This window comes from Theobroma cacao, chromosome 6 (assembly GCF_000208745.1).
Source record: "Theobroma cacao cultivar B97-61/B2 chromosome 6, Criollo_cocoa_genome_V2, whole genome shotgun sequence".
Lineage (NCBI taxonomy): Eukaryota > Viridiplantae > Streptophyta > Magnoliopsida > Malvales > Malvaceae > Theobroma > Theobroma cacao.
This window is the reverse complement of record NC_030855.1, coordinates 21,636,567-21,649,940: the sequence shown is the minus strand read 5'-3', so window position 1 is coordinate 21,649,940 and position 13,374 is coordinate 21,636,567. Positions and strand designations below refer to the sequence as shown.

General features: G+C 36.2%; 3 protein-coding genes across 7 annotated transcripts; all 3 read left to right on the top strand.

The window, feature by feature from the left end:
* Window positions 478-2,493, top strand: LOC18596449 (transcription termination factor MTEF1, chloroplastic). Of its 2 annotated transcripts, none has more exons than XM_007024929.2 (2): window positions 478-1,445; window positions 2,411-2,493. In XM_007024929.2, exon 1 carries the CDS (start codon window positions 526-528, stop codon window positions 1,438-1,440), a length of 915 nt encoding a protein of 304 aa, XP_007024991.2. In that variant the 5' UTR covers window positions 478-525; the 3' UTR covers window positions 1,441-1,445; window positions 2,411-2,493. The 2 variants fall into 2 exon arrangements, with proteins under 2 accessions (XP_007024991.2, XP_017978402.1); XM_018122913.1 differs by having other exon boundaries at window positions 2,393-2,493.
* Window positions 1,739-6,826, top strand: LOC18596448 (solanesyl diphosphate synthase 3, chloroplastic/mitochondrial). 2 transcript variants are annotated; one of them, XM_007024921.2, is made up of 11 exons: window positions 1,739-2,007; window positions 2,411-2,491; window positions 2,683-2,754; window positions 3,151-3,282; window positions 3,441-3,527; window positions 4,139-4,210; window positions 4,854-4,939; window positions 5,453-5,585; window positions 5,786-5,875; window positions 6,197-6,295; window positions 6,382-6,826. In XM_007024921.2, exons 1-11 carry the CDS (start codon window positions 1,873-1,875, stop codon window positions 6,559-6,561), a joined length of 1,167 nt encoding a protein of 388 aa, XP_007024983.2. In that variant the 5' UTR covers window positions 1,739-1,872; the 3' UTR covers window positions 6,562-6,826. The 2 variants fall into 2 exon arrangements, with proteins under 2 accessions (XP_007024983.2, XP_007024982.2); XM_007024920.2 differs by having other exon boundaries at window positions 2,393-2,491.
* Window positions 7,251-12,787, top strand: LOC18596447 (solanesyl diphosphate synthase 3, chloroplastic/mitochondrial). Of its 3 annotated transcripts, none has more exons than XM_007024918.2 (12): window positions 7,251-7,590; window positions 8,244-8,339; window positions 8,701-8,781; window positions 8,900-8,971; window positions 9,344-9,475; window positions 9,578-9,664; window positions 9,755-9,826; window positions 9,931-10,016; window positions 10,567-10,699; window positions 11,492-11,581; window positions 11,947-12,045; window positions 12,376-12,787. In XM_007024918.2, the coding sequence occupies exons 3-12, from the start codon at window positions 8,767-8,769 to the stop codon at window positions 12,553-12,555; spliced, it is 966 nt and encodes a 321-aa protein (XP_007024980.1). In that variant the 5' UTR covers window positions 7,251-7,590; window positions 8,244-8,339; window positions 8,701-8,766; the 3' UTR covers window positions 12,556-12,787. The 3 variants fall into 3 exon arrangements, with proteins under 3 accessions (XP_007024980.1, XP_007024979.2, XP_007024981.2); XM_007024917.2 differs by having other exon boundaries at window positions 7,254-7,590; window positions 8,247-8,339; XM_007024919.2 differs by lacking the exons at window positions 9,931-10,016; window positions 10,567-10,699 and having other exon boundaries at window positions 7,256-7,590; window positions 8,247-8,339.

Here is a 13,374-nt window from a genome sequence, read left to right as displayed (position 1 = left end):
TTACAAATTACAATTGGCCAACTTGTTTAGGGTCTATTCTTGATCTCGAACATCGAGTTTGTTTGCGGTGACAAATCATACTGAGGAAATCAGATAAAATTCACAAGCATTCTATATGTTGTGTTAAGCTTAACTACCTTTTCAAAGCCTGTTTGTTTCGAGTAAAAATTAAAAAGAAAAATGAGATGATGAATATTGCAATACAATCTAGTAAGTGGACAAATTTTAAACAAACAAGTTTGTGAATTGATACTGCTACATCCTTAAATCTCAATGAGGGGGAAATGAATGCAGAAAAAGTTTTGCTGTTTAAAGAGGCGTCTGTGTAATTAGCAATGACACGCAGGAAGGGAAGGATGGCTCGAGCCAAGAAATTGTCCACCCAAGTCATCTAAAAGAGATCTCGCTTTGGCCAATCAGCTTCAACCCAATCGCCACGTGTCTTTGTCACATAACATACAAATAAGACCAATAAGATCAGTTTTTGGACAACCACTCCGGAAGCCATCTCTGTGTCTCTCGACCATGTCTGCAGCAGCTGCAACTGCATTACAATCTTCCCTATGCATCTCTTCTCAGAAGCCATCATCTTCCCCTGGAAATTCCCAACAACCAAACAGCCTTTCAGCAGCAAAACCCAAAAGTCTCCTCCATAAACACCCACTCTACTCATCAACTCATCAAAATCTGTCCCTCCAAATCAAAGAGAAAATCTTATGCCTTGAAATCATGGGCATTGACTCAGGTAAAGCACTCTCTCTTAACCCTTCTCTTCACACCACTTCCCTCCATTCTATCCATTCCATAATGTCCTTCCTCCAATCCAAAGGCATTCACCAAAAGGACTTCCCTAGAATCTTTGGCATGTGCCCCAAAATCTTAACCTCTAACGTCAAAGCTGACCTTAACCCAGTTTTCAGTTTCCTCTCCCAAGACCTTCATGTCCCAGAAAACAACTATAGGAAGGTCATTAATAAGTGTCCAAGATTGCTTACTTCAAGTGTCAGAGACCGGCTAAAACCAGCTTTGTTCTATCTTCAAAGGCTTGGTTTTAAAGATTTAGGGGCTTTGGCCTATCAAGATCCTGTGTTGTTGGTTTCTAGTGTGGAACATACCTTGATACCTAAACTGAAGTTCTTGGAAAGTATAGGGTTTTCAACCAATGAGGCTAAAAGTATGGTGTTGAGGTGTCCAGGGCTGTTCACTTTCAGCATAGAAAACAACTACAAGCCAAAATTTGAGTACTTCAACGAGGAGATGAAAGGGGAGTTGGAGGAGTTGAAGGAGTTCCCTCAGTTCTTCGCTTTTAGTTTAGAGAAGAGGATAAAACCAAGGCACATTGAAGTCATGCAAAGTGGGGTTAAATTGGGTTTGGCTAACATGCTAAGAAGCACAGATGAAGAGTTTAAAGAGTTGCTGAGGGAAGGAGGCAATCGCTGATGCATGTACTCATTTTCTTCTTTCTTGGGACTTGTTTCATTTTTAAATTTGGCCATTTCATATGGTGCATCGTAAATGAAAGACCAAAGCAGTAAGATATTTTAATCAACTGACTTTACTAAGTTATTATGCTTTTTTTCTTGACCATTGAGTGTAATGGGGATTGCAATCTCTCTCTCTCTCTCTCTCTCTCTTTTCAATTTTATCTAATAAGAAAATCATAAAACTAGGACAGACTGTTGAAATATATATATTTTTTATTTCAATCGTGAACTCGAAGCAAAAATGGATTCTTCACAAGTTTGTCCTCACTTGAAGCAAAAACTGAATTAGTTTTGTCCGCTTTGACCAAATCAAGTACTTTGACACGTGATTCAATGGAAAAACATTACCCGGTTTCTGGGTGGAGTTTAACATACCAATAGCAGGAAGATGACTATTCTATTTTCTCGGGTAGTTTCTAGGATTTCGGGGACCCCCAAGAAAACCTTTTTTAACTGCCCTCAACTCTGCCAAGCTCTTGTCTTTGGCACTAGTTGTCGCTCTCCCACTGATTCTACTCCCAAGGTACACTCCAAAAAGCTTTCCTCTTCATCGTTTTATAGGTTTGATTTCTAATACAGATCAGCAACTGGTTAATAAGATTGAGCATGTCATTTCAATTTTCTTTTGTTAATTATTATGTGTAAATTGAGTATCATGTTTGAAGTGAAGGGTGCCATTTTGATTTATAATTTAAAGAGTTAATTGATCTATGTCGAGGGTGTTTAATCATTTTTTTTTGGGGTGCCAATTAGTGAAAAAATTTTAGTTAAAGACCATAATCTGAGGCTGAAAGTTGATTGTTCATCATCTCCTTTAAAAATTGAGTCCAGAGAAGATCTTTTCTTACCCCTCTTTTATGAGTAGTTTTTGTTTAACTATTTTACTTTTCCTTTCCCTACTGATATAGGGAGATGCTGTTTCACAGGACAAGGTGGACCCGTTTTCACTCGTTGCTCATGAAATGTCACTGGTTTCAAAGAGGTTGCGTTCATCTGTAGTTGCTCAGGTGTTTGATCGTTATTTCTCATCCTTTAGTGGTCTAATTTGTGGGTATGCGTGGAAGGGATGGTAGTTTTATTCTAATTAGGCTCATATTTTTTTACTATCTCATCCAGGCAAAAGAAGCAATGGCTTGGAATGATAGCAAACGATTGAATGACTTATTACAATCAAAACTCAGATTTCTTTGTCATTTAGGTCCCGGAGCTTGCCTCAGCTGCTGGATACTTCTTCAAAGAGGGGGTGGAAGGAAAGAGGACATGCTCTGCGGTAATAAGAATAAGGCTACTTTTTTACATGGCTGTGGTTTGATATGGTTTATGAAAACTGTAGTGATGTTTCTTTGATTGTCAGTTCCTTTGATGCTTCTTCAGTTGCTAGAGAAACCTTCCGTCCTTGACCTTATGATGCTGCTAATAGCCTTTTCATTTGTCTCATTTACCTGGTTAGATTCTTCATACTTAACCAGTAAAAAGTACTCCATAATTATAAACAGCCTCATGAGTTTTGCTCCTCAATCTCCAACCTAAAGAAATTGAGAGATATTGGGTATTTGAGGTTCTCGACTGGAAGTGCAACTCCCTTTGTTATTTTCTTGCAATCATTCTATATATGTTCTATCATCTTTCAATGAGCTAAAAAGGAAAGTTTTATGCTTTTATGCAGGTCTTGCTATTGATGGCTACAGCTGTGGATATACATAGACCTGAATCACCTTTTTGCTGCATTGGAGATACATGGACAATTGAACTGCGTAGAAGACAGCAACTTATTGCTGAAATAACCGAGATGATCCATGTTTGTTTTAACAAAATTCTGTTAATAAACGCTGTTATGCCTTTCAAAAAAAATAAATGCTGTTATGTGCTGTGTATACCCTCATTATGGTACTTGCTCATGTCAAGAAACATCTCCGTAGCCATCGGTTGACAGATCTAATAATCTTGTGATCTCAGGTGGCTAGCCTTATTCATGATGATGTCTTGGATGATGCAGATACAAGACGTGGAATTGGTTCATTAAGTTTTGTGGTTGGAAATAAGGTAACTATCCACTTGTTTCAATTTTCCTGGTACAAGTCATTGATAAATTCCTGGATTGAAAATTCTACGTGATTTATGGACGCATTGGGATAAAATTTCTTATGGTACTGTTCACAAATATGCTTGTGTCGATACACTATTTGAAGGTGAATGATATTAGTTGTTTGGATAAGAATAATGCATTTTGTAAATGCATAGGTAGATGATGCAGTTAGTTCTAAGAAGAGGTGAGTTCTACTGCACGTCGTTGACTGTCCCACTGGAGCCCTTGCTTGGTTCAACAGTAACAGTTTGACACCATTGCACTGTACCCTTGACATTCCTTTCTTTTAAATGGTTTGGCATGTAATTTTCACCATTTTTAGAAGCTAAACTGGTTGATCAGATCCTTGGGAGAAAATGTGCACCCAGTCATCTTATTGAATTTGTTATGAAAAGGAAATATTAATGGAGGCATCAGATATTGATCCCAATTCTAAAACCTTTGCCAACTGATAGCATATGGACATCTTACAGTAATCAAAATGGAGCTGTGCAGTAAACAAAAAATAATATCTCCTGTTTTTATCCTTTTTACCATTCATTCATGTCTATTTATCTATATGATGCAGTTAGCAGTGTTGGCCGGAGATTTTCTGCTTTTTCGAGCTCTTAGGACCCTTGCTTCCTTGAAAAACACAGAGGTATGTATTTATATACAGATACATATATACATACATATGTAATATAATAGATGTATTTAAATACGTTTATATATGAAACTGTATGATTTTAAATGAGGAAAATGTGGACATTAGCACCGTCTCACTTTGTACCATGTGGAATGGTGCTTTTAATCTATTCCTTGATCTTCTTTTAAGAGGAAGGATAGAAGTAGAAACCTTCTTCAATGGCCTGACCAATGACATTTGATGTCGAGAAAATGCTGGTGACATCCAATGTCTTTCTTCTTTTAATAAATTTTTCCAGCTTTCTATCTTCTTATTCATGATTCGCCCTTCTGGCTTTCTATTTTGTTCTGCATGGTGGCCACATTGCAGGCTGCAATTGCTCCTTGTTGTTTGTGGAAGTCTGATAAAGAATTATAGAATATAAGTGTCTGGCTGCTGCCAAAGACTAGTTATGTGGTGTACAACTGACAGTACACACCAATACTTTATTAGATAGCCAAATTCTTCAATATGACCTTGTAAGAGTATCTGATTCTTTTAAATCATTTTTACCATGTGTTGTCTATTGATTGTGATATTGTATTAATTTTTAGAAATCATATGCATTCCTCTAGTTGTTCAAACTACATTTTGCACCATTATCATGTGCCTGCAGGTTGTGTCATTACTAGTAACAGCAATAGAGAATCTTGTTACTGGTGAAACTATGCAAATGGCAGCCACAATTGAGCAGCGCTGTAGGTATGCTCTACAGCTTTATGCTCCCTTCTCTGTGCTTATCCATATGTTTTAAACCACACCTGTGATTAAAGAGAAAAATATTGGGGATAGGCTTGCCCCGGACTTGGTTCAGACAGCCCCAAGAAAACCAGTTTGGCTAGTTGTCTGGTGTGGGTTATACTGGTTTAATTGCACGAAAGTTACAGTGAGTTATCCATCAGGTGTGGAGAATTTGATAATCTTGTAGTCGCAAAAGGCTTAAACTTAAACATTTATAGCCAATAAACTGCCTTTTTCTAGTTAGTAAACTTAATAAACTTACACAAGTTTCCATATTCAATTTCTTTGTATGCAGTCAAGAATAAATGGTTAGCAAAGTGGTGATACATACAGAGCACTGCTTACATCTTCTTATGTGTATTTGATTGCCATGTCCATATCTCTGGCATGTTAATATAATTTTGTTGATATCTACAATTGATTCTACCTTTTTTTTCTGGTTAATTTTGTGAAAATAATCATTACTAATTGCAGCATGGAGTATTATATGCAAAAGACATACTACAAGACTGCATCGTTGATTTCAAACAGCTGCAAGGCTATTGCCCTTCTGTCTGGCCAAACACCTGGAGTTGCAAAGTTGGCTTTTGAATATGGCAAAAATTTGGTCTGTAAATTTCCTAAAGTCATCTTACGTGATAAGAAATATGTTTTAAGTGGCACAACTTATAGTGGGATAATCTTGTGTATATGGCCAATTTCCCTTTAACAAAAAACTCTGGCATCTTGCTATGTTTACCATGATTCATGTTTTATATGTAGTTCGTTTGGGTCACCATCGTCTGATTCTTTCAACTCCTTTCCCAGGGATTGGCATATCAATTCATAGATGATATTCTTGATTTCACAGGCTCATCAGCTTCCCTTGGAAAGGGTTCTTTATCTGACATACGACTGGTAATTCATCTAACCTTACTGCTTTATCTCAGTTTCTGGATATATTACACAGTCATAAGACTTAAAAAGCATTAAACATATGCATGTGTTGGGCTGGCTAGGCCCTGCATCTGCATTTTGACAATGGCACACAGCAGTTAATAATCATCTCTACTTGTTCAGTGAAGTCTTCTGAGTTTGGTTTGGAAGGGACATAAATGACCACATCTACAAATCATTCCATTTTGTCGAAACCCCTTTTCATGGTGCATACACTGATGGGGGTGCATTTGGTTTTGCCAGAACCATGCTTGCATAATTTATCGCATATTCTTTTTGCAGGGGATCATAACTGCTCCTATATTATTTGCAACAGAAGAGTTTCCTCAGTTGCATGCTGTCATTGAGCAGGGCTTCGACGACCCTGCCAATGTCGACACCGTAAGTTTGAATTGCTTTGGAACCCAATCAAAACTGTTGAATATGCATTTACATTTGTCAAATTTTATATGCATTTGAGAACGCAGGCTCTCGAGTACCTACGGAAGAGCCGTGGAATACAAAGGACGAGAGAGCTAGCAACAAAGCATGCTAGTCTTGCAGCTGCAGCTATTGATTCTCTGCCTGAAAGCTGCAGCATGGATGTAAGGAAGTCAAGGCAGGCTCTCATTAATCTCACTCAAATACTCACCGCAAGGAATAAATGACAGCAGATTACCAGCTTTCACCATCGTATTATATTCAAGGGCTCAGTTTTCGTTGTTTCCTTTTTGCATAATTATTTCATATCCTTAATGCTAAATCAGAAAAAAAGGTTACTATCATAAGTATTGTTTTGTTCTCAATGCTTGGGATTTGAGAGGGGAGAGAATACAAATTTCTACTCCAATAATTACCTTTTCAAATTAATTACAAAGCAGAAAACAAAATGAATGATATTTTTCAAGGTATTTATCAGACTTTGACTATTCTCGGCTTTGGCTTTTGGCTGGATTTAGCAGACTAGGCAATGTCAAATATTTTCCGATAATGGTGAAAGATATATTTAAAATCTATAATATTTTAATTTATTCAATTTCAAATTAATGTGAAATTTATATTTTTTTTATTTAATTTAAATTTATTTGAGATTCGTGACATTTTGATTACATTGATTCTTTATAAAAAAAACCTGTACTTATATTTTTAATTTAAAAATTAATATAAAATAAAAAAATTATGTTTATATACTCAAAATTTATTCATTTTAATATTTACAACTGACTGCTACCAAACCCTATTGCCACTCTCCAAGAAAATATATAAAATAGCTTTTATTCGTTGTCCTCTTTTGGGCCTCAATAACTCTTTATTACTATAATAAATAATAGACTTTTTCTGCAGTTAAGCGATCAGTTGGGATTAACCTAAAAAAACAAAAAAACAAAAAGAAAAGAGTAATTTGTTGGGATTTGATAAATTAGTTAGAAAAAGTAGGGTTCAATTATAAGCAAATAAATTATACCAAAGATTTTCTCTGAATAAAAGAATTTTAAGTTGCTGGGTATTTCTTCTGTTTGGGTTACTGGTAAAGTAGTAGTTAGAGAAGAGAGAGGCAGACGAGGATGTTGTTTTGTCGGGGATTTTCTCGGATTTCTAGAAATCCTAGAACGATCTTGCTCGGTTTCATTCTATCTCGTCCAACTGGCCCTTCTCAATCCCTTCTTTCTAATCAGTATCTTAACTCTACTCTAAAGGTAATGCCTTGACATGAGCCGGAAAATGTAATTGGAAATTGGTCCTTAAGTTCAGTTGTTGCTAAGTTTTGTTTTCATTTTTTGTTTTTGTCATGTTGGGTTGTAGTTAATTATTCAATTTATTAATTAAAAAGAGTTCATCTGTTTCTGCTTTGCTACATGACTTAAGCTAAGTGGGAAATGGCTCAGGTACTCTGTTTGATAAAAGGCCATACTTTTTTCAATCTGTTGAGTTGTGTTTGTTTGTTGCTTTATCCTTGGCTTGGGGTTTCATGGTTAGTCCTTAAAAGCATGTTTTGAAATGCAATGATGTTGTGACTATGCCCAGCATGAATTGATTCGGTGGTCAAAGCTACTATTTTTAGTCAAAGTGAAGTTGGCACAGTGAACTTATAGATTGGTAAGGATAGGATCACGGTGTCCAATGAGTTATATGATGACTGAATCAAATGAGCCACCAAGAAGATGCCTCGGAAAGGACTATAGCTATGTTCTGGATAGAGTTTTATGTGATAATAGATATTTTTGCAGCATTTCTTTTTCTTTCTTTCTTTCTTTCTTTGTTTTGCCTAATAATGTATGTTACAGGATAGAGATGGTCAATTATTTACTAATCATATATCTTTTTTGTTGTTACTGTTTCTGGGGATTAGTAGGTTTGCGCTGGTAGAGAAACTTTTTCTTGGAGTTTACCTGCATTTCTTGGCATTGGACGGCAAATTCATCATCAGAGCAGCTCCATCATAGAGGTTATCATTTTAATGCTCATTCTTCTAATTTTTTCCCTTTGCCTAATTTCTCCCTTATAGCTTTAGGACAAGATACATGGTTGCCCGTGGGTCCAGAATTTCTTGCTTATAGTTAGCCTCTGCAAAATAATCCACAAGTGTGTTAACATTTCTAATGTTCAAAGATGAAAACAAGTTCTCCTTCGGCTTAAGTCGATTACTTTCCCTTCTGTTATGCTTGTTATTGCTAATTGTTGGTGCCAGTGGTCTCTAAGATCTGCTAGTTGTTTGTCTCCCTCCATTCCCTCCCTCTTCCTTTTTACCCTTCTTTTATCTTGTCTTTGTTTACTGCACTATTAAGATGGCTATACATCTCCTTCAGGAACAACTTGACCCATTTTCACTCGTTGCCGATGAGCTGTCACTTCTTGCTAAGAGGTTGCGGTCTATGGTTGTTGCTGAGGTATCCCATTGTTCGTTTTCCTGTCTTTTGACTGTAGCTTATTACATATTCTTATGTGAGAAAGCAATTTTTTTTTTCTTGTATCATCTGATGAACATTGCATATCCATCTCATACAGGTTCCTAAGCTTGCTTCAGCTGCTGAGTACTTCTTCAAATTGGGGGTGGAAGGAAAGAGATTTCGTCCTACGGTAATGTATTTGTTACCTCTGTGGTAACTTTGAGGTTACTAGCCTTTCTTTATTGCAGTTTGTCATAAGTTTGATGAGTTATGGAAATTTTTGCTTTGAGTCTGGGCTCCATCATTGCTTCTAGATTGCACTAGGCAAAGGGACCATCCAAAAATATATAGTTGTACTACTTGTAGCATGCCATAGGCACAGTTTAGTTCTTGATTCATTCCAAAAAAAAATTCATTTGACTGAGACATAAACTTGACCTCTCTTACTTTTTATCTGAGAAATTTGCTTTATGGAAACTAGAAACCATTGACAGATTGACCTAGTTTTCAAATTATAATTTTGATTACTTTCTGAAATGGTTATTGTATATGTTCTATGCAGGTTTTGCTTTTGATGGCTACAGCTTTGAATGTTCATATACCTGAACCAACTGCTGGTGGTGTTGGAGATACCTTGACAACTGATTTACGTACAAGACAGCAGTCTATAGCTGAGATCACAGAGATGATCCATGTCAGTTCCTTATTATTTGAACTTTCTTTGTCATATGCGTGTATGCACTGAAGCTTCTACACAGGCTACTTAAGTCTAACATGGACATCTCTCCTCATCTAGGTTGCAAGCCTCCTCCATGATGATGTCTTGGATGATGCGGATAAAAGACGTGGTATTGGTTCATTGAATGCTGTCATGGGCAATAAGGTACTCTTCTTTTCTTGTTCTTTTGCAACAGACAAAAGAGTTTTGTAGCCTAAGTAATTTCAAAACTTTTCTTGTTTGTTTATAATGCAGTTGGCTGTTTTAGCTGGAGATTTTCTGCTTTCTCGAGCTTGTGTGAGCCTTGCTGCTCTAAAAAATACAGAGGTGCTTTTGATTTTATCATCATTATTATTATTGTTTACATGGTTGTGTATGAATTTGATAAATGTAACTCTAAATTGAAAATTAGCTCCATTCATCGGCTGTAGGTTGTATCATTAATAGCAACAGTTGTTGAACATCTTGTTACTGGTGAAACCATGCAAATGACCACTTCATCTGAACAGCGTTGTAGGTATGCTGGTCTGCAACTCTTGATGACTATGTCTTCAAATGGTTGCCATGTTTTGTTACTTTCCAATTGCTTTTGATTTAATTACTATGATAGGCCTTGTGATAGCCATCATGGTAACAGCAGGCTAGATCACCTGATTAGCATGAATATATTATTTCATATATTTGGGCTGATCTTTTCTTGAGTTATTATATGTATGATAGTTACAGCTTAGTATAGTCTAATGTAACTGCACAACAACTTAAAAATTTAGTAAATTTTTCTGTCTCCCATTAGCCACATGTTTGCATAGTAATTTCTAAATAATACTAACTTTATGTGTTGACACAGTGGCCACCTTTATATTTGTGGATAACACATGCTTTCTTAGCTATAGATTGTTATGGAAAGTGTAAGCAGTCTTTCTGCTATTGTTCCTTTATTTTCAGTGTGTGATTGTGTATTTCCATGCGAATGATTGCAAATGGGTAACTCTGTCTTGTCATGATTTGAATTTTAAGGATCTTTTGCTTGTAGTTTGCTAAAATTAGAAAAATTTTTCATTACGCAGCATGGAATATTACATGCAAAAGACATACTACAAGACTGCTTCCTTGATATCAAACAGTTGCAAGGCAATTGCCCTTCTTGCTGGGCAAACAGCTGAAGTTGCAATGTTGGCCTTTGAATATGGCAAACATCTGGTTTGTAATTTCCTTTGTGTTTCACTTAACTTCAACCCATTGTAAATTGCAAGACTTGCTGAGGCATATTTTTAAGATTAGAGCACATGTCTTTCTGGAAATTAGACTTGGATGATGAGTTGGCCCTGCAAATCCTCCAAGTGATTAGAACCCTGTTTAGTTGATAGAATATTTGGTGTTAAACATGTTAATTGCTATAAAATCCTAACTCCTTTAATTTTGATAAATATAAAACCCTATCTACTAAACTAATTAATAGGTAAAGCTGTTTAAAAGTTGTCTTTTATGTTGGATGAAGAGCATTGCAACAAAATTTGGTATAAGCTGTTATGCTAGTTTCAGACTGGTCATTTAAGGAGACTAGAGATTGAACTAATCCGGTAACAACTCTTTCACATTTGTCATTGTCCTCTTTACAGTGTAAAACCCCCATTTACTTGATACAGTTTGATTGATTTTCTAAGTTATAATGGATGCGTGTGGATCAATGGTTTTTGATGCAATTGCCAACTTGTTTCTGATTAGAACATGGTGAACCAAATATGAAGTGGTGGCCACTTTGTGCAAAAGTGTAAAACTAGATAATTTTAAAGCCATAGAATACTATCTTCAACAAAACATGGAATGATTGTTGAGCAACTGAGATTTTATTTACTCTTAGGTGTAAGCTGTAGAACCATCAACGCACTATTGATGCCCTTTATCCATGTGGACCATGTTTATTGTTTACATTTTTCTATTTCTACATGTTACACTTTGGGCTAACTTCCCCCTTTTCCATTGGTTTTTTAGGGACTGGCGTTTCAATTGATAGATGATGTTCTTGATTTCACAGGCACATCAGCATCCCTTGGAAAGGGTTCTCTATCTGACATCCAGCATGTAATTCTCTATCCTTTATGTCTTATCAATAGTGTAAATGTTAAATGGCTGCAAGCTAGTAATAGCTTATGGAAGCGTATTCTGTAAACCCCAACCGGCAGGCAGACTTTGTGTAATAGTTCCTTCTGTATAAATGTATTCAACACCCCTTGTCAAATACCTTTTCCCTGTTCATTTTCTCAATTGTCTTCATACTAAAGAGTACAAAGGAAGAACCTTTTTCTTACTCTTTGTTTTGGCCAAGTTTTTCTTACTGACTTTAGACAAGGGCTGTCTTTTTAGTGCATGCTAGATTCGCAAGATGCTTTTAAATGGCCTACATAATGATGAATATATCTGTTCATGACAATCATCTGGGGTTGCAGGGAATTGTAACGGCTCCAATATTGTTTGCCATGGAAGAGTTTCCCCAGTTACATGCTATTGTTTATCAAGGCTTTGACAACCCTGAAAATGTCGACATTGTAAGTAATATAATTCACTTATCAAGCATTATAGGTGTTTGCTGAGCGAAAATCTTCTATAATGCTTAGCTAGCGCATAGAGTTTGTAAATTATCAATTTTTTCTTCTTAAGGTATTGTTTTTCTGGGTGGAATTGTCTTCACAAGATAATGGTCAAGAGAGTATATGACTTATGTTGTTTAAAGTGACTAACCTCCTTTGAACTTTTTAGTTGTTTTCAAATTTGGCTTGCAGGTCATTCATTATATTTGTGCTTTTGACATTTGAACTACCTATGTTTGGCAATTGTATGAACCTTTATTTTGTCAAACTCACTTGAGTTAATGATAGGCCCTTGAGTACCTTGGGAAGAGTGATGGAATACAGAGGACACGAGAGCTAGCCATGAAGCATGCTAACCTTGCTGCAGCAGCAATTGAGTCTCTACCAGAAAGCAATGATGAGCAAGTAAGAAAGTCGAGGCGGGCACTAGTAGACCTTACTCAAAGAGTAATAATGAGAAATAAATAAGACTATCAACTTACACCTATTGTTTCAATGATTGTTTCTTCACGGTGAGGGGAATCTCCCCCCGTGTTTTCATCTATATCTGTACAATTGTTACAGTTTTTCATAATAATTATTTTTAGGCCACAATTTTTTTTGTAAATTATAGCTTCTGGGATAAAGACAGTGCACTAGTATCAGCAGAGTACATTGAATTGCTCTATCTGTGTTTATTTAGTTACTTTTTATGTCCTGCAAATTGCTTCTTTTAGCGAGAGTTAACCTATGTATGAAACTGTGAAAAAGGAAACTGAGCTTCCAACAATGAATGCTTAGTCTGAAGGACAAGTTCCTTTAGAGGAGGGAATCATTTATGAAGTTTAATTCATTTGGGTCAGAACTGAGGATTCATAGGCTTTTCTGAGAGCTTTTTTTTTTTTTTTTTCTGAATTTCATTATTTTAGGCTTGAATCCTTTCATCCTGGCTGAATGCTGATGTTGCACCTGTGGTGATTCATTATCAAATTAACATTGCACTGAGTTGGAGTCTTTAACATAAATTTTCGTTTTTTTTTTTTGTCTTTCTTATCTCCCAAGAAAATGGCTTATGCAATTCAATCTATAGGGATGTAATTAGGTGTTGTTCTGTCAGAATTGTTGCTTTAATTTCGTTAAGTTCTTTTCCAGCATACTCTGCAATCTGCATGTAACTAATGGTAGATCTATCGTAGCTGTGGCCTAGCTTGTTGAATTCGTTTGCTTCAATCCGTCAGGTTAGGTTGAGACAGTCAAACTTCAAAGACTTAAGATCAACTCTGTTCTGGCAGATGAAAATGCAGTAAA